Source organism: Hipposideros armiger, unplaced genomic scaffold (assembly GCF_001890085.2).
Source record: "Hipposideros armiger isolate ML-2016 unplaced genomic scaffold, ASM189008v1 scaffold_755, whole genome shotgun sequence".
Taxonomy (NCBI): Eukaryota; Metazoa; Chordata; class Mammalia; order Chiroptera; family Hipposideridae; genus Hipposideros; species Hipposideros armiger.
In genome coordinates, this window is record NW_017732105.1 from 160,876 (window position 1) to 187,278 (window position 26,403).

Genomic DNA, 26,403 nt, shown 5'->3' on the forward strand with positions numbered 1-26,403 from the left:
TGGGATTTCTGCCCCAGCCACTGCGCCCTGTGAATCCTGACGAACACTAGGCGGGATGGTCAGCACCAGAGGCTGAGCACGTCCAGATGCTTCAAAAACCGTCTGCCTTGTCCTGGATTCCCACAGCTCTGCAGCCGCGCGAGCACACAGACTACGCCTGCGGTCTGTCGCGCGCCGCCTAAGGATTCTGCCTTAGCGCGCGCACGCTGGAGGGGTAGGGAGAGAGCCGGGAGCAGTCCAATCTACTGATATCTGGCATCTCAGCCGCCGTGGGCGGGAGCAATCTGTCTCCGTTTACACGCCCTCCTCCGATCTGCAATGCGCGCAGCCCGAGGATTCTGCCTTAGCGCGTGCCCCAGCGGGGTGGGGAGTGAGCAGTGATCGCTCTCCGATCTACTGAGAATCCCCGGCTCTGCCTCCGTGGGCGCCAGCAGTCTGCCTCCTCCCACGAGTCCTCCTCAGATCTACTTTCCGGGTGGCCTGAGGACTCCGCCCCAGCGCGCGTGGGCCGGAGGACAGGTGAGGGAAGTTTCGGATCTGCTGAGATCCCCAGACTCAGAAGACCGGGCGTGTCTCCACACGCCTCGCCTCCCAATTCCCAAACCCACCGGGTCTGCCCACCTCTAAGTAGTCCACGTGGGAGTCCCGTTGCTGCTCAGCGTGTCCCACAGAGTTGTGTTTTCGCTGCCGTGGTTTGCGCGAACTAATTCAGTGACTTCCTTACCGCGGCCATTTTCTCCTCCTCTCTGGACCAGGGACCTACTTTTATTAAGCCGGTTATTTCTAGCTTTGGCCATCTTCCCTGCTACTATTGATATTGCAGAGAATACATGTATAAATTCTTAAAGGCAGAGATACCCAGTTTTCTAGCAATTAATGAATTTTCATAAAACCTTACTCAAAATAGGTGGGTTTTTTAGAACTTATTTCTTGGGATGCTCAAGATAAGGCTTAGCATTATGTAACTAACTCTCTTAGTCACAATAAGGGCTACCAGAAAGTGTAACATGATATCTGCTTTCAAGGAGTTTATGAGCTAGCAGGAAAGACAAAATTAATACTCTCAAGAAAGATCAGAGAATAATTAAGTGTTAAATATATACAGTATTTTCGTATGTGCAATTGTTTTATTGTATTTGTATCTCTTGTAGTTGGTGTTGGTTTGGACTACAAAACTTGGGAAGGGATTTGTGATGAGAGGGAAGGGGACTGTAATGTGGGATTTGAAGGACAACTAGGATTTAGATCCGCAGAAAAACAGTCTTTAGAAGTAGAGGAAACATTCTAAGGAGAAACACAGAAAAGGGTTAATATGAGGTATAGAGGAAAGAGAGAGACTATCTGCTTTGCAGAAACAGAGCACTTTGTTTGGAAAACTATCAGGAAGATACATAACAACGGTGCAATTGGACCAGATTATATATGTTATCTTAAAAACAAGATAGAGAAATTTGGACTTGATGAAATAATCTAGGGTCCCCAGCTAGTAGATTGCCATCTTCAAATGGATTATAAAGCTTTGGAGGGGTGATTCCTAAAATCCAGCATGTTTCTCCTACTGCCCTCTCTTTTTAATTAGGACTACAGGGATACAAGGGGGCTCTGCTATAACCTATCATTTTTCAACGCCCCACCTCCTTCTGTTCCCTCAAGGAAAATTAAGCTTCCTTCACCAAAATGAAGTAATATTTTAGAGCTTACAATGTGCCAGGCACATTGCATATATTAACACATTTACTTCTCACAACAGCCCAATGAGGTAAATAGTATCCCCCTTTTACACACAAGGACATTGACGCACAGGAATGTTAACTTGCAAAAGGTGACACAGCTAAGTAGTAGAAGAGCTGAAATGAATTTGGGTACCCTAATGTTAAACTGACCCTTCTGTTACCATTAGGGAGTTATTGCAGGTTCTTTCGCAAGGGAATACATTGACTCTTGCATTTCTTTCATTTTTCAGCTTCATTCTGCTTTCTCTTGCTTCCTATCCATCCTAGAGGGTAGTATCTATGATCCATTATCTCAAGTATCACTTCTCCCATAAGGTCTTCTTGACACCCCAGTCTCAGCCAATGTTTCTGTGTTTTTGTAATGTCTTCTATGTTCCTGTAGAACCCTGTGAATACCTCTGTCACAAGACTTACAAAGTGTTTAATTATTATCATTGTATTTGTCTGTATTAAGGAAAGGACTATCAGCTTATAAATCTTTTTTTATAGACAGATAATAAAGTGATTATTCACATCAACAATGAGCTAAGTAGAAACTGCATAAATAACAGAGGACTCAACATATTTGCAGTAGAAGTGGCACCAAAGTCTACAATGGTAATGTACTGTTTTCTAATTAAAGCTTTTGTTTTATCAATTTGAGGAAACATTTTTGCTATTAATGCAATGAATAAATGTATATATGAAATAAAGTGGAAAAATATTTTGAAAAATATGATACTCGTATTAGTATCATCGCACACTAGGAGATAGGACACTTTGGTTCTAATCCAGTTCTCACTATTTGGTTCAGTGATTATAGGGCATTCACTTAACCTCTCTATTCCAGTCTCTTTAAGTGTAAAATTAATATAATATCACCAGCATCAGGTATTTCACAAGGTTAATGTAAAGATAAAATGATGTACATGAAAGCACTTTTGAACATCATACAGAAATATAAAATGGTGTTACTAGTAATAGGAATTTTGATAATCCAAAATATTTTTATATACATTATTTAGATTTTCTAAGATAACCTGAAAGAGAAAGTGCTTCTGACTTTTAGATGACTAAGTCAAGAGCCAGGAACAGCTGTATTTCTGGTGTTAGCAGAACTCTGGGTTTAGCCAGGAGTTCAAAGGCAGGGACAGATAGTACACTCTGAAATCAGTCTAGTGAAGGGAAAAAGGAAAAAGCCTTCTATCCTTACCCTTTCTCTCTCCATACTATCCCAGAAATCCTAAAACATCTAGAATGGGATAAAGGGAGATTATCTTTTCTGTTATCCCAATGAGGATTTTAAAAAATGTTCTAGGTAGTAAGGAAAAGATATTTACTCCCCTTTCCACTACCCCTTTTTACCCACATTCACAAACACCAACTATTAGCTATTATATTAGTGTAGAATTTAGGCTGGATTATCCTATTGGACATCAGATCGTAGGTTGCAGGTCCCTGCTAAGAGCACATATTATAGAATTTTATATGCACAGGGATTTTTTTTACATAGGGTCTAGAAATGTTGTCCTATTGAAAAGGTAGCCAAAAATAACTATATAAAAACAGTAAAAGCCTTCTATTTTTATATGCAGGTTTGTCAACATGTAATGCCTCTGAATGAACGACAAGAATGGATATATTATTGTGTGTATTCCCTTATATCCTAAATATTGTTTTTAGGAAATAATTCTACTTGAGACTATCAAACTATGAAGAATTATTCCAGGTTAAGTCTGTTATTCATTGATCAACTAAATGCTAATCAATTTAACTGATGTACATAAATAATCTAATTTGTATGCATTTATGTTTCATGCTACATTATACACTTTATTGTTAAGTATAAATCATTTTTTTAATGTATGACCTTATTTAGTGGGAAATCTGCACACATTTTATTTATGAATAGTAAATAAAAAAATTACAGGTAAGCTTTTAAAAAATAATACTTAATGACTTCTACAAAAGCCTATACACTTTTTTTTTAAGTAAATATCAGCTTTTAATATTCCACATAAACAAAAAGTTCTTTGGGGTCCTTTTTTTTCCCAGAGTAAAGGGGTCTTGACACCAATAAATGAGAAAACCATGTGGCTTATGCCCAGCTGTGATTGTTCACATCTCGCTCCAACCTCGTAAGGCATTACTGTGATGAAACTACAAAAAATCCTATATAAGGCCCTGGCTAGGCTGAGGTTTTTGTCTGTTAATAGCCCAGGAAGCTGATTTGTGGTGACCTGTTGGACTTGGACCAGTTACTTGTTTTCTCCTTTTCTTTTTTTTTTCTGTTTATTTAAATTTTTCTTTTGTCTTTACACTTTTTCTCATTTCCTTTTTTATTTATAACTTTCCATTTTCTTATTTTTATTTGTCCTCTTTTCTCTTTTTTTCTCTCCCCACCCTTGCTTTGTCCTCTTTCCCAACCTGCACTTTGTCCTCTTTTCTCGGTTTTCTTTTTTCCTTTTCTTTTCTCATTTTTTCCTTTGTTCTTTTGTCATTTTTCTCATTTTTATTTTCCTTGTTCTTTTTCTCATTTTTTTCTTTAAAAGTTTTTTAGTTAGTATAATTAGCATTATTAGTACATTTAGTGCAGTTAGCATTCTTTACTATTATTTATTCGCATTGTTAGTAAGGATAGTTAGCATTGTTAGTACTAGTTAACATACTTAGCATTGATAGTTAGTGTTATCTGTTAGAATAGTTAGCGGTTCACCATGTTGAATGACCTTGCAGCCATCTCCACTGACAAGGATCACAATATTGACCACTACAAGCTGCTGAACACCATTGGCCAGGGAAGCTTTGCCAAGGTAACATTGGCCCGGCATGTCCTCACTGGAACAGAGGTGGCTGTGAAAGCCATTCACCAGCTGGGCTCATGCAGACAGTTAGAAGTTCATTGTCTGAAGCTATTGAACCACCCAAACATTGTGAAATTATTTGAAGTCATTGAAACAAAGCAAAGACTTTTCCTGGCAATGGAGCTTGTGTGCAGAGTGGATATGCACCGTTATCTGAAACACCACGGCCGCCTGAGTGAGAACGAGGCCCGAGGTATGTTCTGGCAGCTGGTATTCACCGTGCAGTACTGCTACCAGCGGGACATCATGCACAGGGACCTGAGACTGGAGAACATGTTTATAGATTCAGATCTGAATGTAAAAATTATAGGCTTTGGCCTCAAGAATGAATTCAGTGGCTATGAGCCAAGCATGGTCTGGTCTGTGGCAACTTCACTTATGTCGCCCCAGAGCTCTTCCTGGGATATTCATGTGGAGCTGGGAGTGCTGTTCTATAGGATGGTCACTGGAACCATGCTATTTGCGGGAGATGCTTCTTTATGCTCCGTCAGTGGGTCCTGAGAGCGCGCTTCCATGTGCCCCCCTTCCATGTCTATGACTGCTTCATGATCTTAAAGAAGTTAATGACAGTCAACCCCAGCGACAGAGCCACGCTAAAAAACCTTATGAAGGACCAATGGCTAACCTTGGGTGTAAAGAAGGAACTCAGGCCGTACACCGAACCCCCCTGTGAGAACATGGGCCCCTGGGTAAACCAGAAGATGATGAAAATGGGGTTCGAGTGGGAGCATATCGAGGATTCAGTGACACACAGGAGTTACAACAGACTGATGGACATGTACCTCATTCTCAGCACAACAAAACTGCAGGTAAAGGTCCGCACCATCAAAGTCAGACCCTTCTGTTGCTCGGACTCGAACAGACCAGAATCGAGCACCAGCATTCTGCAAACCAGCCAGGAATCGAGGACCAGCACTCACCAATCCAGGCTGGATTCAAGGACCAGCACTTTTCAGCCCCGGCCAGATTCAAGGACCAGACTCCCCAACCCAGGCCAGAATCGAGGACCAGCACTCCCCAACCCAGGATGGAATCTAGGACCACTATTCCCCAACCCAGGCCAGAATTGAGGACAAGCACTCCCCAACCTAGCACAAATTGAGGACTAGCACTCCCCAACCCAGGACAGAATCTAGAACCAGCACTCCCCAACCCAGGCCAGAATCGAGGACCAGTGACTTTCAACCCAGGCCAGAATTGAGGACCAGCACCCCCCAACCCAAGCCAGAATCGAGGACCAGTATTCCCCAACCCAGGCCAGAATTGAGGTTCAGCACTCCCCAACCCAGGCCAGAACTGAGGACAAGCACTCCCCAACCTAGCATAGAATTGAGGACCAGGATAGAATCTAGCACAGCACTCCCCAACCTACCATAGAGCTGGGATCCAGTACTCCTCAACCCAGCCCTGAGTTGAGGACCAGTTCTTGCAAACGCAGGGTAGATTTGAGGACCAGCACAGACCTGGCAGATTTACTCTATGCTGGACGTGCTGATGGTGTGACCCCATCCTGTTCCTTGGGCCACAGCCAAGGCTCTCAGCAGGTGGCTAGGAGGTTCTTGACCCTTATTTTAAATCACCTCTGCTGTTGGCCATCCACCAAGAAGCAAAGTAGTAGGTGGAACCAAGTAAAACTAATAATGTAATGCTTAAATGGTGGACGGCCAATGCAGGGCCACAGTCAAATACTCTGAGAAGGTCAAGCTACTCTTTCTTCATTTAAATGCTGAACTTAAAAATACTAAGCGCCAGGAAGGATGGCCACATGGTGTGGGAGATCAGCCAGAATCTGGACACAAACAGCTGTGGCTGGGAACAGTATGAGACTTACACGCTGTGTGTGAAGGACTGGATCCAACAGATGGTGGAGGAGTGCAGACTGCCCCAACATTCTCTGCACAGGATTCAAATCAGGATGGCACCCTGGCACCCGGCATGTCTGTGGCCTTAAGAAGCATCATACCCAAAATACCAGGTGAGCTTGGAGGAAGGCCTGGAGTCCCCTGGGGGACAAGAGGAAAAGCCGCCCTCACTGGAGGTCCACACCTCGGCCTCATCTGGGTGAAACTTCAGAGACTGGGCTGTTGTTTCTGGAGCCCTTGTCCCCACCCCTGCTCTTTTCTTCCATGTTTGTGGGGTGTGGGTGGCTCTTATTAAAGTACTGCGTTCTTCCAAATCTTGTAATAAACTGATGCTCCTGAAAGATGTCTCAGGTGCTCTTGTTTTGCCCCTTTCTGCACAGAATTGGGGCTGTGCATCCTCCAGGTTGAGAAGCGTGTAGTGATTTAGTGCTTGGACTTAATCAGACCACCTAATGGAAAAATAACTGAAGACAATGATCACTGCAACTCCCAATAGCAGTGAATGTGGTTGCAAAGGGAACAAACAGGCTGTGAGCCATACTGCAAGGCAGAAAGGCAGAAATTGTGTGTTAACTTCCTACACTCACATTACCTAATGTTTTCAGAAGGACCGAGGGGGACTTTGGGTCCTGTGGCCTGTGTTAATTAGGACCAAGAGGTTCACTATAGGATAGCAAAGTCCCATGAATCAGAGAAGTGCAAGGATGTGTGCCCCAAAGCAGCTAAGGGTCACTGAGCTGTCCAGCTGTTTCCAGACTATATGGCAGGAGTCAAGCCTTCCTGCTTCTCCATCAGGATGAGACCCCAATGCGCAGCTTTGACAGTAAAATAGAGAGGAGGCACGAGGGCAGGAGGAAGCTGCAGTGTTAGGTGCGTACAGGACAGAGGTGGGGGGTGAGGCTGGGAAAGGGGGGTTGGGCCAGCACCCCTTGTTTTGAGGACCACCCCCACTGGTGCATTTTGCACCATCTCCAAACTTAAACATTCCCCAGCTCAGGGCCTGGACAGCAGTCAGCTCCGATGACAACCCTCTGCTCAGGGGACTCTCCTTCTGTGAGCTCTGGCCTTGGCTGGCTGGCCCAGTGGCTGCCTCTGGTCTCCCTCATTAGCCCCAGCTCAGTGCCACAGGAAGGGCTTTGGGTTTTGTTCTGAAGAGCAGGGGATCCCGAGCAGGGAGGGACATGATCAACTGCCACTGGACAAGACGCCTCTGGCTGCATGTGCACAGTGGCTCGCCATGGGAGAAAGAGAGCCTCAGAGGCAGTCACGGAGTCCCACCAGCCTCTTGCCAGCAAATCTGCTGAAAATCACTCACTGGCCCACGATTTCCAGCTGCTTCCTGAATTAGGAATTACCTAATGCAATTTTCTGGTGGACAATCTATCATAAAGCATGAACTCAGGATAGGGAGTGGTGGGTGGTAGGAGGGAACATTAAAAGGTGTGTGGCAGAGACATCCAGGTGGCTCCCAAGACCTTGCCCTCTTCTCTCTCAGAGCAAACTAGCACCTGACTTAGAGCTGAGCACGTGGCCGCCCAGCACTACAGAATTCCCAGCCTCTCCTGCAGCTAGGCTGGGAGAGTGACCAGGCTCTCCTGTATGTATGTGTATATATACAGTTGAAAGATTGCTGTGGTATGGACCCCTGTATTCACCACCCTAGTCAGTAAATGGGACATTTCCAGTAGCCCAGAAGCCACTGGTGTCCCTCCTGACAATAAGCCCTCTCCCAAGGGTGACCAGCACCCTAACTTTTATGACATTCATGTCCTGCCAGTCCTCCTAGTTTAACTTCCAAGTGGGCACTTCTCAGCTGAGGCATTGAGTTTACCTGTTTTACTGCATGCAGCTGGATTATGATGCGTGCCCTCTTTGGGGACTGGCTGCCTGGGGGACTCACCATGCTCCTGGAGCAGCAGGGGCTCATGCATTCCCATGCTGTTTAGTGTTGTGTGCATGGGCTACGTTCATCCAGTCTCCTGGTAGACACACTAGGCCCATTCCAGCTCGGGCTCCAGAGCATAGGGTCACGGGCTGTGTCACCCGTTTCCCTGGTGACTGGCATTTATACCGAGGAGTAGAGCTCCAGAGTCAAAGGGTGCTCTGACCTTCCTGGGTAAAGCCACCGTCTTTTCTAAAATGAGACACTTCTGTGTGCCAGGTCCTGTGCTGAGCTGGAAGGTGGGTGGGGGCAGCATTAATCAAAGTATTACTCAAATCTAAGCCGCAGACTGGAGGGAGGGCAGGCTGCTTTGAGAGGGATGAGTGGGGAGGCCTGGCTGAGTTTGTGGAGCGTGTCAGAGATGCCCCCCTAGTTAGGTACAGCTGCTGAGAGTGAACACTGGTCGGAAGGGTCTAACTGTGTGACACATTCCAGGCAGGAGGAAGCGTGTGTGCAAAGACTCTGAGGCTGGAGAGGTTGTATCCGTCACTCCGGGTACCAGACCAAAGTGCCACAGAGGGGGCAGCTTAAACAACAGAAATTTGTTTTCTCACAGTTCTGGAGGGTGGACATCAGCAAGCACTGATGTCTCTTCCTCTTCTTGTAAGGGCGCTAGCCCTACCGGTTCAGGGCCCCACCCCTACGACCTCATTTCACCGTGAGCACCTCCTCACAGGCCCCATCTCCAAGTACAGCCACTGAGGGTTAGGGCTTTGGTATCTGCATGGGGGAGACAAATATTCAGTCTCTAACAGCAGGTGAGGAGCGTTTGAAAAAGTGGAGCATGTGTGGCGCGAGAGGCTAGGCAGTGTCTGGGTCATCGATTGTGTAGGAAACCATGCTGAAATTTAGTGCTCTAAAACAATAATCTTCATTTATTTACTCAAGATTTTACAGTTTGGGCAGAGCCCAGGGGACTGCTCCTCTCTGCCCCATATGACATCAGCTGAGGCCTTGCTCATAATGGCTGACACTGGGAGATTAGCTGGGGTGATGGCCAGGGGCCTCGGTCTGCCTTCATAGGGCTGCGTGGGCTTCTTCCTCATAGCACGGTGGCTGGTTTGGAAGAGCAAGAGGGAAAATGTTGCCAGTGTTTTAAAGCTTAGGCCTGAACCTGGCAAGAGTGTCATTCCTGCCATAGTAAAGGTGACAGAGCCCAGGTACAGCTACTTGGGGTTTTTGTAATACAGATGATATGTATTTCAGATGCACAACAATATGTTTTGGCATGTGTAGTAAAATGATTACTACAGTCAAGCTAATGCACCTATCCATCTCCTAACATAGTTACTATTGGGTTGTTGGAAAAGTCATGACGCATTTTTGCAATGAAAAATAGAAAAAATACGTCATGACTTTTCCAACAACCCAATATTTGTGTGTGTGTGTGTGTGTGTGTGTGTGTGTGTGTTGCAAACCCCTGAAATCTAGTCTCAGCAGATTTCTAGTATACACTACAGAATCACCATGCTGTAATTAGATCTCTAAACTTATTCATCCTACATAAGTACAACTTTCTACCCTTTGACCACCATCTCCCCATTTCCCCCAACTCCCAGCCCCTGGTGACCACACAGACCTCATCTTCTCTCAGCCAGGTGTGGCAATAAACATTGTCACCTTTTAGGTTTGGCACCATCTCTTGGGCGATATATCTCTTTGCCCTTGAAACATATATTGGCCAGCTCTTTCTCCAAGCTAACACAACCCCAAATAGTTAAGATATTTGGTGAAAGCACATAAAAGACGTGCAAGTCGGGGCAAGCTGTCCCAAATACCACTGTCTCTAGTTTGTTCCTCCATGGCCAGTGCACAGGGGTTTCATGATTGGGTTTGCAGTGAAGGATGTACATTTTTCTGAAGTGAGGCTCATGGCTTTGATCAGATTCTCTACCAGGAGATAGCCTCAGACCCACAGGTTAAGGGCTCAGTCCCACAAAACTGCCCACCCCTTTCAGATGCCAATCACAAGTCCAGGTTGTCACCTATGCTACTGACTGACTGGCTGTAAATCGTAGGTTCTCACGCTCCACACACCTCCCCCCTCCCCCTTGGGTTTGACTAATTTGTTAGAGCAGCTCACAGGACTCAGGAAAACAGATTACTGGATTACCAGTTTATTACAAAGGATATTAAAAGATACACATCAACAGCCAGATGAAGAAATACATGGGGCAAAGTCCCGCATAAAGGAGCTTCTCTACCTGTGGAGTTTGGGGCCTAACATGGTGGCACATGGAAGTGTGCTGGTTCCCCAACATGGAAGCTCCTTGAGCCCTCTTTTTTTGGGTTTCTTGGAAGCTTCATTAGATCACTCCCCTCCCTGGAAATCAGGGGGTGGGGCTGAAAGTTCCAATCCTCTATTCATAACTGGGTTCCCTGGCAACAAGCCTTCATCCTTAGATGCTTTCCAAAAGCTACCGCATTAACACAAACCCAATGGTGACAATAAGGGATTTATTATGACCAACAAGAAACTCATTGCACCTTCATCGCTTGCCGGGGTCCTGCCTCGGTGTTCCAGAGAACAGTACCTGAAGTGGGGGGCGAGGTTTAAGGAAATAAAGAGACAAAGAAACAAAGAGGGTCCGGGAGGACTGGAAGCATTCTTAGCAACCAACCACGAGTTTATTTTTCCTCCCCATTATATACCTCCAGAGTACATGCAACACAGAAGGGATGAATATGCATAACCTCATTAAAAGTACATCATTAGTTACCAACTAGAAACCTGAAGGTCAGTGGAAAATTTAGAGGGTCAGTTTCCCAGGAAACTATCTTCCACAAACCCAGACAGCCCTCTATCTTATTGTGTCTTCTAAGGAACTGGCCTTCTCACCACATACCTCAAGGTTAAGTGAGCATCCTCCAGGTGCAGAAAGGAGCAAGAAGCAAAACAAGTTTTACTACAGTAAAGCCAGCCTGCATGGCTCCCAACAATCGCTCTGTGGTGATTCAGGAACTGAGGACAAGAGACCAAATATAGCAAAAAGGTTCCCATTGCTCAAATCGCTCAGGAAATTCCAAGGGTGCTGTGAGCCAAGAAGTCCCAATGAAGACCAAATACACATGAGGAATATATTTGGTCACCTGAATGACCTAACATCCTCAAGTTATAATACTCTTACGTGAATTTATACCAGCTTAACTTCAAGAACACATCAAAACTCTGCTCTTCACAGCTCTGATCCCACCAGGTTATTGATGTCACCAAATTACACCTGTATGCATTGCGTGTCCCAAAACATAGACTAATAATTGTTTCCTTATACATTAGTCTCTTAAGTAAAGTAGAAAACACAAAAGACAGCGACAGACCAATGAGACGATAGTATCATCTTTTGTAACCATCCATGCATTGACTTTGAGCAGAGATCTTGATTTCCTCATAAGGCTTTAGTGACTTTCCAGTGTCCTCTCATTCCAACCTGAGGAACGCCCTGCATGCAGGGCAGGCCTACTGGTGAAGAACTCGCTCACCTGTGGTTTATCTAGGAATGTCCAAGTGTCTCCCTCATTTTGAAAGGACAGTTTTGCCAGATATAGGATTTTTAGTTGACAGCTCTTTTCCTTCAGAGCTTTGAATACATCAACCAGTTGCCCTCTGCTCTCCACAGTATCTGACGAGGAGTCTGCTCCTGAACTTATTGGCAATAATAGGATGAAATATACCTCGTCTCGGCTTTATAGATGTTAATAATGTACCTTATCTTGTCCTATGTAACATTTTCCTATAATATCGTGATATCGGTTAAGATGTGGCATCATTTTGAGACCAATCAGAGTTTTAAAAAAAGGAATATTTCAAGTGTCACCACTATAAGGTATTTAAAAGACAAAAAATTATGACAGATTTTCAAATTATAAAAGTTCACTGAAGCATCCTAAAAATTTTAATTTTTAATAAAGTAAATATCAGCCTTTAATATTCCACATAAACAAAAAGCTCTTTGGGGTCTTTTTTTATCAGTGGTATGAGCATATCTAGAAAAATTTAATTCAAGTCCCAAAATACTTGATCATAGGTTGATAATAATTCTTTATCCAACCAAATATAATTGATTAACACATAAGAATGTTTTCTACAGCAAAAGAACAAGAAAAACAAATGAGGAAACAAAACTCATAGACACAGACAATAATTTACTGGTTACCAGAGGGTAAGGGGGCTGGGGGGTGGTAGATGAGGGTAAAGAGGATCAAATATATGGTAATAGAAAGAGAACTGACTGGGTGGTGAACACACAATGTGATATATAGGTGATTTATTACAGAATTGTACACCTGAAATTTATGTAACTTTGCTAACAATTGTCACTCCAATAAACTAATTTAAAAAAAAAGAATGGGGCTGGCCGAGTGGCGCGATGGTTAAGAACTGGCTTGGGATGCCAGAGGGCCCTGGTTCGGATCCCACATATGAGGGCCAGTGACACTGCCCTCCACAGCTAAGATGCTGAACAACAGCTCAACCTGGAGCTGGGCTGCCGTGAGTCGCCGGCGACGGCATAGGCTGCAGCCCCTGTGGCAGTGGGTTGCCATGGGCTACCCGTGTGTAGCCAGCAGCCAGCGTGAGAGGCCCTCAAGCCGCCGTGAGCGGCCATCCAGAGGCCAGAGACTGATCTGCCTCACCCGGGGAAGAACGCAATGATGGTGCCAACTTGGGCCAGTGAAGCAACATCCTCCACAACTAGACTGAAGAACAAAAAGACAGCAACTTGTCTGTTCCCCTTCCCCCAATTCCCCAGCACTGTTCCCATCCCCCCAATTCCCCAATAAAAATCTTTAAAAAAAGAAGAATGTTTTCTTTAAATTCAAGAGGTGCTTCCCTTTTTCATGGTAGTTTCATGCAGATTAACCATCTTATTTTCAAAGGTGACTTTGTATGTCATTTAATTTAAAAAGCACAAAGATGCAGCTTACCAGAAAGACATCTAGATGCTCCCAATTTTTCCTGTTCTAGGTCCCATCCCTGCCTGTCTCCTTAGCCTCTGCATTAAAGCTTCCTAGGAATGAGTTTTATCTACAAACACTCCCTCTATGGCGACTTTTTCCAATTATTATTTCCATATGTTCTAGGCTCTTTAAGAAACCTTTCCTTCCTATCTCTCTCTATCATTATTTCTGTTGTCCACATTTGCAATGCACACTTTCTTGACTCCCATTCATTCTTTCCAGTTAATTCAACTAGTGGTTGTTCCCCCTCAGACACTGATAACTTCCTTGTCATTAAATCCAGAGGGTACTTTAATGTCTTCTCTCCAGTGTTAGACATTGTTGATCTTTCTGAGACACCATATTCTTCAGATTTTCTTCACACCTCTGACCGTTCTAGTCAGACTCCTTTTCAACCACAGTTCTGTAGCTTCTCCCAATTTCCACATTTTGTCTCACCTCAGGTCCTTTGGATGTAATGTTTCCTATGTGCCTGTTGAAGATTTTTTCCCTCCCTCTTCTCTCTTCTTGCTTCAGATCTCAGCGAATACATCACTTTTTCCAGAATTCTTTCCTGATTACTCCCCCAACCAAGACTACTTTCATGGCCTTAATATAATACTTTATGTTCACTCTGTTGTCACATTCATTATACTGTACTGGAATTATTGTTTATCTGTACCCTTCACTAGGCTGGAAGCAGGGACAGTTATAATTCTAGCATATGCCATTAAAAACATAGTAGATATGCAATAAATATTTATTGGATGGTTGAATAAAGTGGGCAGAAAATTTTATATGAGGTATGTATTTTTCCTAATTCTTAGGGCTATTTGTAAATTGAAAATAGAAATATAAGATAAAAGGTCTCTTTGCTATTTAATCCCATGTATTCAGACTTTGTTTTTCATGTCTTTTATTAACAGATTAAAAAGCAATTAAAACAAAATGAAAAAAAATTTGTTTCACTGATTATGTGTGCAGTTTTAAATGGGAGGGGAATAGACTAGCTGATCAGTAATTCCTTCCTACTTTAAAATTCTACAGTTCTAATATTTTAAAACCAAATTAATGTTCAGTATCAAATGCTGTCAGAAGCAATTCTTAAATTATTTAATAATTTGGTTGGCTTTCCATAAGATGTTGAGTAGACCTTTTGTTTTGTTTTTTAAGCCAGTGGCCACCTTTTAGGTCTATTTTTGGTGTAGGTTAACTATGAAGCAGAAACAATACACCATACTAATCATATTTTGGATATGAACCAGGAAAATGGAAATATATTTCTGATTTTGACCACCAGAGGGTGAGCATATTATTGGGTTGTCGGAAAAGTCATGACGTATTTTTTCTATGGTTTTCGTTGCAAAAATGTGTCATGACTTTTCCAACAACCCAATATTTTATTCATCAGGGGGAAAGACACAGACAGAGAGACTGATAATGTTTCTTAGCACTGGATTAAGTCCTCTGCAACATCTAAGATTGCTTTGGTGAAATATATTGTATACTGTGGATATATCCATACACAGGCATATATACCTCTTCTTATTAGAGAATATATGAAATTATTCCTAAATTGTAAAGTGGATACCAAGTCGTTTGCTCTTAAAAGGGTACTTTCACTTTGTTAAAAAAAAAATGAAGAACAGTCTTGAAAATTCCCTGAGCAGACAAAACCAGTTTAGCCATAGAAATAAACCTTAATTTAGCTTGCTTTGCAAGACTAGATTGACCTGAGCCGTTTCTTGCTTATGCCTCTGGAAATCGTAAGTAAAACTTGAACTGTTTCCCAAGATTGATAGGAAGTAGCCACTGAAAATTCTAATACTGTAACCAGTAACTGTGAAGAATAAACAGTCACTGCTTTCCCACTGTGTAGTAAGTAAGCTGCCTTATAACAATATACCCCTGCGCCTCACTCCATGTTTTGGTTTGAGCACTCCCAGTTTGCATGCTGCCTTTTTGGCGAGCTCACAGTAATCACTACTTCAGTGATTCGTTGGCTTTACTTCTGTTATATCTGAACCTTTGACAACTTCTTCGTGAAGTTACAAATATCAGGGCATCTGGAGATAGCCCTGTTAGCCTATGTTTGCTACTCAGCCTAGCTTAATTTCTTAACAAACTACATAATGATTTTCAGAGAAGTAAGGTAAATAGTGGAACTGATTTAGGGAAAGTAAATGAGGTTCACATGCAGAGACAATTTAGGGTCCAGGAAGTAGGAATAGTTAAAGGGATAAAGGATTTTGGTTACTTTGAAGTGTCTATACTTATGAACTATGGCTAGTATTGTCTAAGGAAGATAAAGAATAGGCATTCTTTTTTTTTTTTTTAAAGATTTTTATTGGGGAATTGGGGATGGGAACAGCACTGGGGAATTGGGGGAAGGGGAACAGACAAGTTGCTGTCCTTTTGTTCTTCAGTCTAGTTGTGGAGGATGTTGCTTCACTGGCCCAAGTTGGCACCATCATTGCGCTCTTCCCGGGCGAGGCAGATCAGTTGCCGGCTTCTGGACGGCCGCTCACTGCGGCTGCTGGCCGCTCACGCTGGCTGCTGGCTACACACAGTGAATTTGTATGTTAAACATAGGCACTCTATTTTTTACATAATACATTTCAAAAGATACATATGAATATTAAACAGAAGACCTACATATACATGTTCTAAAGGAGTTAGAGATATAATTCCATTCCCCCAAGACTTATATTTATATAATATATATTAATACATGTTAATATATACCATATATTAATATATATCTGTAGTATATATCTTATATATATTTTTCAAATTATTTTAGACACAATTGACAAATAACCAACATTTTATACATATTCTTAATTTTATTCCTTACAATTTAACACAAGATCAACCAACTTAAGTTCAAGGGCAGCTTAAATTCAATCATGTGAATGAGGCTAATGTCAACATAGAATGTAAATGCAATAGAGCCAGTTACAGAATACTAGCATTATAAACTTTCTGGCAATTTCAGATATGAATATGCAAAATGACTAAAAAGTAAATATCTTTTTAAACATCTGTACCTTTTTTAAACATCAAACATCTGTTGCAAAAACTTCTGGATTTAGCCTTTGAAAGAATTGTTTTCTTAGCAGAGAAGTAACAATTGTAGGAGACAAGTAGGCTGGTGAATGGTAACTAGGGACATACAACTAGCAATTATCTGTTATACAAGGTGTGAAAATTAAGTTCTTGAACTTGTTGCAGTGATGTTGCTAACCCTTTTTTGATATCAGAGGTATTATTCATTATGAATTTGTACCAATGGGACAAACAGTTAACCAAGTTTACTATCTGGAAGTGCTGAAAAGGCTGCGTGAAAAAGTTAGATGACCTGAATTTTTCACCAACAATTCATGGCTCTTGCATCACGAAAATGCACCAGCTCACACGATACTGTCTGTGAGGCAGTTTTTAGACAGTCAACAAATAACTGTATTGGAGCATCCTCCCTACTCACCTGATCTGGCCCCCAGTGACTTCTTTCTTTACTTGAAGATAAAGGAAATGTTGAAAGGAAGACATTTTGGTGACATTCGGGTATCAAGGGTAATATGACGACAGTTCTGATGGCCATTCCAGAAAGAGTTCCAAAATTGCTTTGAAGGGGTGGACTAGGCACTGGCATCAGTGCATAGCTTCCCAAGGGGGGTACTTCGAAGGTGTCTGCAGTGATAGTCAGCAATGAGGTATGTAGCACTTTTCCTAGGATGAGCTTGAGAACTTAATTGTCTGACCGCGTATATTGCATGAGTTATAGTAGAGAAGTAGTATACATGATCTCTGTCCTTAAGAAAAGAGAAAATGACTTACATGTTAGCCTATTAAGGAATAATATTAAGTCTCCCCTCCATCTCTCTCTCTCCTATCTCCTTCCCACACCCCAGCGCCTGACAATCACTGACCTGTGTTCCATCACTGGTTTTCTCTTTTTGAGAATATCATAGAGGGATCACGCAGCATGTAACCTTTTGAGATTGAATTCTTTCACTCAGTATAACGTCCTTGAGAATCTTCCATGTTCTACAAATAATTTGTTCCTTTTATTGCTGAGCAGTATTTCATCATATGGATGTAGCAAAATTTGTTTATTCATTCCTCTGTTTGGTTGTTTCCAATGTGGGGCAGTATTAAAAGAGCTGCTCTAAACATTTATGTACAGGTTCTTAGGTGAACATACATTTTCATTTCTCTAGAGTACATACCCAAAGGTGAGATTGCTGGGTTATAGAGTAAGTGTATGTTTGACTTTTGAAGAAACTGCCAAAGTATTTTCCATGATGGCTGTACCATTTTGCATTTCTACCCAGCAATGTATGAGAGTTCCAGTTGTTCTGCATCCTCATTAGCACCTGGTATCATCAGTACTTTTCATTTTAGCCATTCTAATAGTTGTGCAGTAGTATCTCATAGTGGTTTTAATTTGCATTTCCCTAAGGACTAATAATGTTGAGCAACTTTTCACATGCTTCTTTGCCATCTGTATATATCCTCTTCAGTGAGGTATCTCTTTCAAGTCTTTTGACCATTTTAAATTGGGTTGTTTGTTTTCTTACTGTTGAGTTTTGAGGGTTCTTTATAAATTCTGTATATATCTTTTGTTGGATATGTGATTTACAAATATTTTCTACTAGTCTGTAGCTTGTCTTTTTATTCTCTGAACTAGATATATATATCACATGGAGGGCAAGCATTTTTTAATTTTGATGGAGTCCAATTTATCAATTTTTCCTTTAATGGGTCATGTGTTTGGTGTCAAGTCTAAGAAATTATTGCCTAACCTCAGGTCACAAAGATTTTCTCCTGGTTTCTTCTAAAAGTTTTATAATTTTACCTTGCATGTTTATACCTATAGTCAATTTTGAGTTAATTTTTCTCTGAATTATGAGGTTTAGGTTGAGGTTCATTTTTTTTCAATATGATGTCAATTATTCCAGCACCATTTGCTGATAAAAAGATTATTCTTTCTACATTAATTTGCTCTTGTGCCTTTGTTGAAAATCAACTAACCATATAGTTCCATATATTTGTGCGGGTCTGTTTCTGGACTATTTTGTTCCATTGATCTATGTATCTTTCCTTTAACAAATAGTACACTGTCCTGATTACTGTATCTTTAAATGTGGTAAGTCTGATAATCAGGTAATGTGATTCCTCTAATTTCATTGTTCTTTTTCAAAATCATTCTAGCTATTCTAGTTTCTTTCCCTTTCCAAGTAAATTTTAGAAGTAGCTTGTTTATATCTACAAAAACACTCTTGGGATTTGATTCATGCTGTGTTGAATGTATTGATCATTTGGGGGCAACTGACATGTTTATTGTGTTGATGCATTCAATCCATGAACATGGTGGTATGCCTCTCCATTTATTATTTAGGTTTTCTTTAATTTCATCATCATTTTATAGTTTTTAGCAAATTTTATACATCTTTCATTAGATTTATATCTAAATATTTTATGAGCTAATGTAAATGGCATTTTAAAATTTCTGTTTCCAGTTGTTCTGTTAGTATATAAAAATGTGATTGATTTTTATGTGGTGTTGGTTTTATATCCTGAGACTTGCTAAGCTCATTTATTAGTTCTAGGATTTTTTTTTTTAGATTCCTTGGGATTTTCTACATAGAAAAAATTGTCATCTGTGAAGAGGGACAGTTCCATTTCTTTCTTTCCAATCTGTATGCCTTTTCTTTTTTCTTGCTTTATTGCATTGGCTAAGACTTCCATAATTATGTTGAATAAGAATGACAAAAGTAGATATCCTTACCTTGTTCCCAATCTTAGGGAGGAAAGTATTCAGTCCTTCACCATTAATATGATGTCTACTGAAGGTGTTTTTGTAGATGCACTTCATTAGGCATGGTTACCAGAAGACCAGGATCATGGGCCCACCTGCCACAGGGACCCAGCCAAGATCAGCAGTCTTGCCCAAATCAGTAGACCCGCCCAGTTAACTCATATCATGAGCAATCATAATAATAGTTATTGTCGTAAGCCGCTAAGTTTAAGAATGGCTTGTTATGTCGTTAAAGCTGTTAAACCTCTGAGGTGAGAGAAGTAGGGAACAATGCCTCTTAAATGAAAAGCCCCATCCTAGTGAAGAATATAGAATGAACATGGGATCTGAACTTGAACCCACCACTTTATAATAATGAGTTACCATCCACTTTATGAGTTACCATTTGAGCACTTACTAGTATTCTTAGGAGCTCTAGATTCAGTATCTAATTTAATCCATACAACTCCATGAGGTAGGTATTTCTAAGACTCAGTGAATCTATGCTATATTTTCATTTTGTGGAGTTAGGTAGCTTTGATTACATTCACCATCCTATCAATTCTCCAGCCTATAAAATGGGGTTGATTATACTACTTAATTCACAAGATGATACTACTCTATAAGCTTTGTGAATTTCTGTGTAAATATTAGAAATCCTTACCAGCAGTCTAGGATTCAGTTTTCACATGTTATTTGCTCCTGAAACTCATATATCATTGACTATATCAAAACCCATATTTATACTGACATAACACCTATATCAACATGTATTTCAACACTTGGTTTCTGAGAGTCAGCAGTCATATGCGTCTGTCACCCTCCCTGCTTGATCAAGATATATGCTAACCATTAAAAGGGCATGAATATAATCAAATTCACAGCTTAAGGGTAAGTTCTGGTTTTGGAACTGGGGAAGGGGAGCTAATATTTTTTGAGGATCTCTATGTTTCAGGCATCATGCTAGGTGATTTTCTTACATCTGATGATTATGATCGAATGTGTTTGGACTGGAGTATGGGTAGCTTCAAGTGTATCAGGTGATTCTACTGTGCATCCATGATTGAGAACTACTGACATACAAAACCCCCAAAATTCTTGCAGAAATTCTCTAAGATAGGTTTTATAACCATTTTATAGTAAAGAAATGTATGCCCACAGATATTAACTAACTTTCCCCAGATCACACATGTTAAGTAGGAAGGAAAAGCCAATTTTTCTCCACTTTACCAAAGTGACACAATTCTTGAGCAGAGGAGACAATCACTCTCACCAAATCAAGGGAGATGCCAAACTCAAGATTCCTACTAAATAATTGAGTCCCTTCATTGACTGTATCCTCCATGAACCCTTTCTTGATCTCATCACCAAATTTCTATTACATGAATAACTGGCATGTTTTGACGGTAATCATATTCAGTCTTATATTTGCACCTATATTTACCAAGGTGTCCCTGTACATTTATTTTCTAGACGTCAAATCTGGTGACACCGCGGGCAAATCAGGGTAAGAGCCCTGGTTTTTGGAGCCACACCCTCGTGAACTGGCCTCCTGCATGCACTTATCTCTACGGACTTGACGAGCCATCCTATTTTTTGAATCTCAGTTTTGTAAGCATAAAATGGGGGAGGGGGGAGTGACCCTGTACTTTAGCAAGGATTAGAAACATTATATTCAGTACACCTTAGTTATTAGTATACCCACCCTAACTAATGGAAGTGTGTGATCCATCAGTAAAGACAGTAGGTTGAATTACTTTTAATGAGAGTTGACTTCTTTTCTTAACACAAATACCTAATACTTAGAAAGGAGTCATAAAAAATAGGTAAGATTGGCACTTCTATCCCTCAGATTTCCAAAAGTTATTTACACATGATACTCTAGCCAAACCACAGGAAGTCGTTATACTTTTGTATTTTTCCCACCCTCTCTCAGGTTCTTGTCCCACCCCAACCTCTGCCCTTCCATTTAGGGGAGAAGTAGCGGATTTGATTTTATAGTGGCTTGGTTGGGGGGGGGGGGGATCAGAAAGGCTCCACCCATTTCTCCTGAGGCCTGGAGGTGTGCGCTCCCTTTTACCCCTCCCTCTCGGATGTGCTTGGAGGTGGGCTGGCGGCGGGGGAGGGTTGGCCCCTGTCCCTTTAAGAAGGGCCGAGCGCAGCCCTGAGCTGGCGTTGCCCCTACCTACCCCGCCCGCGCCCTCACCCCACAGCAGCTGCAAGCACTGCTCCGGCCGTCCCTCGGTTAACAGGGTCTGCTCCCTCCGTAAGGAAGCAAGTCGCCACCATGGTGAAGATCGTGACCGTTAAGACCCAGGCGTACCCGGACCAGAAGCCGGGCACCAGCGGGCTGCGGAAGAGGGTGAAGGTGTTCCAGAGCAGCCCCAACTACGCGGAGAACTTCATCCAGAGTATCATCTCCACCGTGGAGCCCGCGCAGCGGCAGGAGGCCACCCTAGTGGTGGGGGGGGACGGCAGGTTCTACATGAAGGAGGCCGTCCTGCTCATCGTTCGCATCGCCGCAGCCAACGGGGTAAGAGACGCGTCGGCTCCTCTAGGGCGTGCGCTACGTGCGGCCGGCATCGCCAGCTCGCTTCCTTGCCTCGCTCAGGCCGGGCCGCTTCCATGCGCGGCGGCTTTGGTCTCCACCCCTCGCTCCTGCTGGCTAGGAGGTCCGGAGGAGGTCGCCGTGTGCCCGAAAGTGGCCACTTGGCCGTGGAGAGCCGCCGTTCTGACTCCCTGGGGGCGGTGAGGCGCGAGCTGGGGAGTAGGGCTTGACCTTGGGGAGTCCGCTTCCGCCTCCTGCCCCTCCCTCCACTCCTCGTCTCTTCCTTCCTCCTTCCCTCCCGGGGCCTCTGACATTTACGTTAACCTTTCCTGCGGCTGAAGATACTGTTACAGAGCGAAGTGCAGTCGCCTTAACCCGGAAAGGTTAGAGGCCGCCGTCTACTTCTGAACCCCCTCGCATCTCGCTGGGGTTGCCTGCTATTCTGGTCTGGGACTGGCACTTCCCGCTGGCTCCGAGCCCGACGCTTCTTCGGCTGGGGTGGAAGGTGCACCCGCCCCCTAGTGCGTCAGGCCAGCGGATCCCAGGAGATGGTTGGGAAGTCTCATTCTCCACCCCCTAGTTTGCATTGGGACCGAGCTCCTCCTGCCCTTGCGCAGCCTGGTTGCTGGGGCTCAGGCTTTTGAAACGGATAGCTAGCCTTTGCCCAGTGGTGCTTCTGGATTTGTTCCACCGAGGGAACTGGAGCAGCATATTCATTAGAACAGAAACTACGTACCCACAGGCGCTCTTGTGCAAGCAGTCGTTGCAGGCCAGGAAATGAATGCACCACCTTCCCCTGTCCCTCCCCCACCGCTAAGGCATGTTAACGGACTGACTGAATTGGGCCGTTTCACTCGGATATAGAGTGAATCTTTGAAACAGATTTTTCAGTACACGATATACGGAAGGGTGGATTTATAAAACAGATAAATCGGGGCTGATCACTCACTTTTATAAAACGTTTTCTAACGAGTTTTTCTAAAGAACAAGTTTTGTTTATTTAAAATAAAATTTGACTTATACCCAACTCTTCTGAAGCTCATTCCCATTAATATTTTTATTCATTTTAGTAGTACTTTATGTATCTTATTCAAATACTGAGTGCCGTTTTGCCAAGCATCATGAGGTATCTTCACTTGGGGTATCTCATTTATACTACTGCAGCCCTATGAGATAGATGCTCTTATTTGGGCATCTTCAGGTTGCCAATGAGAAAACAGAAGTTCAGGCTGTTAAATAATTTACAGGAACAGTACTTACTGGCAGTGCTGAGAATCCAGTACAGATCTTCAACAGCTTCTGGGAGTGCAGACACCCTTAAATCTAAAGATCTGTTTTCCATTAGTCTCCAAAATCTAAACTGGACCAAATCTACATCTGCCTCCCTGGGTCAAATGTTTATAAGTATTAATGAGAGAAGATTGTCTGGGTTTGTTTTTTTCATGCTCCTGAGTTTTCAAACAACCACCGCTTCCCTTGAAAGAACAAACCCTAGCTGTATCCCAATATCCCTGCATTTCCTTATTATCACTTCTGTTGAATTTGCATTTCATTCATTTGTTCAACAAACAGCCATGTACAGAGAAATGTGTGGCATAAAAAGACAATTAAGACACAAGACTTGTCCTGAAGGAGCTTATAGCAAAGTGAGAATTGTAGGCAAATTGTCCATTTGGGAGTTGTGTGGGGTGGGAAAAAAAGAATCAGTTAGGACTTAAAAAAATATGTCCTTAAAACCTTACCACCTTTTAGCTTCTGTCCTATTGCTTTCCCCCCTTCAGGCCAATCTTTGTAAAAGTTGTCTGCATTCATCATCACTGACTTCTCATCTCCTAGTTTCTCCCCACCTCACTGCAGCCTGGCTTCTGCTTCCTCTGTCACGCCACTAAAATTCCTCTTGCCAAGATTACTACTGACTTTCTGATTGTGAAATCCATTGAACACTTTTTAGGACTTAGGTTCTTTGACCTTCCTGTTGCATTTGACACTGCTGATTTTGTACCTGTTATGGGGGTGAGTAAGGCAGGCTATGAGAGTAGAAAAGAGATGCACCTGATTCAGGCATAGGGAGCAGGGAAGTGACAACTACACCTAGACCTGAAGGTGAAGAGGTGAGAAGAATGTTCTAGATGGAACCAAATGTGAGAGAGCATAACATGTTGAAGAGGTAGGTTGGAGGTTCCCTTACCCCCAACCCTATATTTTTGTTTTCATAATCAACAAAAATTAACTGCACTAAAAACATGGTTTATATTTTAGAAGATACTTTCACATGCATTGCTTCATTTCTTCTCTATAGCAAACATTTCAGGTACCCTGTTTTCCTGAAAATAAGACCTAGCTGGAAAATAAGCCGTAGCATGATTTTAGGTGACAAAATATGGCACCTTGGCATACTGAATATTTTAAGCTGAAGGAGTTTGTGGAAAAGGCACCCTTCTCCCTGAAACAGGTCGTAAAACCCTCACGTGAAGGGTGCGTGCCCTCACTGTCCTGGAGGAATCATGCTACGGCTTATTCTCCATCTACGTCTTACTTTTGGGGAAACACAGTATTACATGTCCACAATCAGAGAGTCAGGAAAATAGACTGGGAACTGTCCCTTCTATTCCTAGAATGAGAGAGATGTCACAGTAGGAAACACAGACACCCCAGGATCTTGCTCCAAATACCAGGTTCCCACTAGTAGTGGCTGAGGACACTGCCAGCCTGGGTGAAGTTTTAAGTAAATGAGCATTTGGAGAGGAGAAGTATGCAGACCTTGCTACTTGGGTTGAAGTCACTTTCTCACTATTAGATTGAACTGAAACCAGCCGATGGAATCACAATATAAAGGAAGAGGCAAAATCCACATCAAGGCATGACTGTTTCTCTTTCTTTGACAATTCACATAAAAATGAAAACTGAATCAGTAGAATATAATTCTAGGACCAGCTGGCCTTTCAGGGTCAATGGGGGTAAATCATTAACTATCATCTATTTAATACCGGGAAGTCACATTTTACCATGGCATGGGTTCTTGAGTTAGAGTGGAAGATGAAGCTTTGGCATAGTCAACATCATCATTAAAAATCCCTTAGAAAATTACCATATTGGAAAACAAAATGTGTAACACAATATGTTTGTCTTTAAATGCCAGAATAACACTCAGCACAAGATGCTTATCCTTTGAAAGTCATGTGGGGACTAAGCCTGAGCAAGGGCATATGATCATTGAGTGAGACTGTGACAGAATTGCCCATACTATTTAAATCTCACTCTATCCTTTTTCTCCCCTGTTATTTACAGTTAAATTTGTGCAAGATAAGTACATGTATGATGTGACTACACTGCAAATTCCTGCAGCTGCTCAGAGTTGTAGATATGAGAAGCATAGTAGTCATAATTCAGCACATGCGATTTGGTTTATACCCTGTGGCTTTCTACTTGGCTTATATTTGAAATTTCTGTTAAAGTTCCCTGTCAAGGCCTGGCTTTCCATTGTAGCTCAATTTTGGCTGCTCCGGGAGATGACACTTTAAGGTGCCTCCCAAAGTGAATTTGATATATTCCCAATAGCCTGCATTTTAAGTCAAATAATTTGTACAATTACATAGTTTCAGTGGTTGTAACCGAGACTCAAAACAACAGGGATTAAACAAGATAGAAGTTTTTCTCTCTTTTGTGGGATAGGCCGGGGATAAGCAGGCCAGGACTAATATGGTAGATCCATAGTGTTAGGTCCCAGCCTCCTTCAGTCTTGCAGCTCTGCCATCTTGAACGTGGTGTTCTTGCCACTACATCCACATTTCAGCTTGTGGGCATGGAGAAAAAAAATGGAGCCAAGTGCTTTATTCCTTTAAACAATCTGGAAATTGCATGCCTCACTCCTGCTCACAATCCATTAGATTAGATCTTCCATGCAGGCCACGCTTACCTGCAAGAATGGATGAAAAATATAGACTTTATATTGGGAGGCACATGGCCAGTTAAAAATGAGTGGTTCTCTTGCCTTAAAAAATGGAGGGGCAACTAGACATTTCTGCCATGGGCTACCTCTTTGGTCATGCAGATAACCATAAAACACATCATTCTTCCCCAGGGGAGGTGCCCCAAATTCCTTCCAATAAATATATATAGTTATAAGTGGAGCAGTCACCAGTCATAGTGTTCACACTCTTTTTCTGATGGGCATGCAGGCTCCCTGCTCTGGCAATGAAGTATGTCCACAGGGAGCCCTGCATCTACCCTCTAGGAGAAACTCTCTCTTCTCTATCCTCTGCACTCACTTAGTACTGGGCATTGGAGAGTAGGTGCTGACAGTGCTTTTGGGAGCTGCACAGCGTATGCATCCTCCTTCCTGCTGGTGAAATTTGGTGGGTAGGAGGTCAGGGGTTGCTTTTGCAAACCAAGTTTGTGGTATCTTTTCACTATATAGATACTTCAAAAGTTTGTTAGGCTTCTGGCCTATCCTGATCAGTTCCATGTACTGATAACCACAGTGAAAGATCTCATTTAGATAGAGGTTTGAAGCTTGAAAACTTCAGCTTGTATTTTCTGGCCTCTGTGCTCTGTCCCTCCCTGATTTCTCCATCACTGATGGCCACCTTGAGACAGTAGGAAGAGCTAAGCTGGGTAAGAAAGCAGTGCCCTTAATTGGATCTTTGCTGGTGGGTTAGTTGTCACTGTCTTGCAGAGAATCCTGGGAAAGGTTTGAGGCCACAGCCTTTTCTGCTACACCTGCTGCTTCAGGTATAC

General features: G+C 42.5%; 2 protein-coding genes and 1 long non-coding RNA gene across 3 annotated transcripts in view; 2 read left to right on the top strand and 1 right to left on the bottom strand.

Annotated features, from left to right (window-relative positions):
* Nucleotides 1–3,677, top strand: part of EFCAB7 (EF-hand calcium binding domain 7) — a 62,399-nt gene extending 58,722 nt beyond the window's left edge. Inside the window, exons 11-12 of the mRNA XM_019628203.1 lie at nt 2,223–2,330; nt 3,308–3,677. Coding sequence (XP_019483748.1) covers nt 2,223–2,330; nt 3,308–3,382 — 183 coding nt within the window. The 3' untranslated portion in view covers nt 3,383–3,677. The remainder of the gene's footprint in view (nt 1–2,222; nt 2,331–3,307) is intronic.
* A 13,325-nt stretch (nt 3,678–17,002) lies between these two features.
* On the bottom strand, nt 17,003–22,675 carry LOC109373935 (uncharacterized). Its single transcript, XR_002122322.1, has 3 exons — nt 22,403–22,675; nt 19,110–19,234; nt 17,003–17,130 (listed from the first exon to the last, which is right to left on the bottom strand). It is a non-coding gene; the product is annotated as an uncharacterized LOC109373935 (long non-coding RNA).
* PGM1 (phosphoglucomutase 1) overlaps nt 20,929–26,403 on the top strand; it is a 64,982-nt gene continuing 59,507 nt past the window's right edge. The window contains exon 1 of the mRNA XM_019628202.1: nt 20,929–21,651. Coding sequence (XP_019483747.1) covers nt 21,406–21,651 — 246 coding nt within the window. The 5' untranslated portion in view covers nt 20,929–21,405. The remainder of the gene's footprint in view (nt 21,652–26,403) is intronic.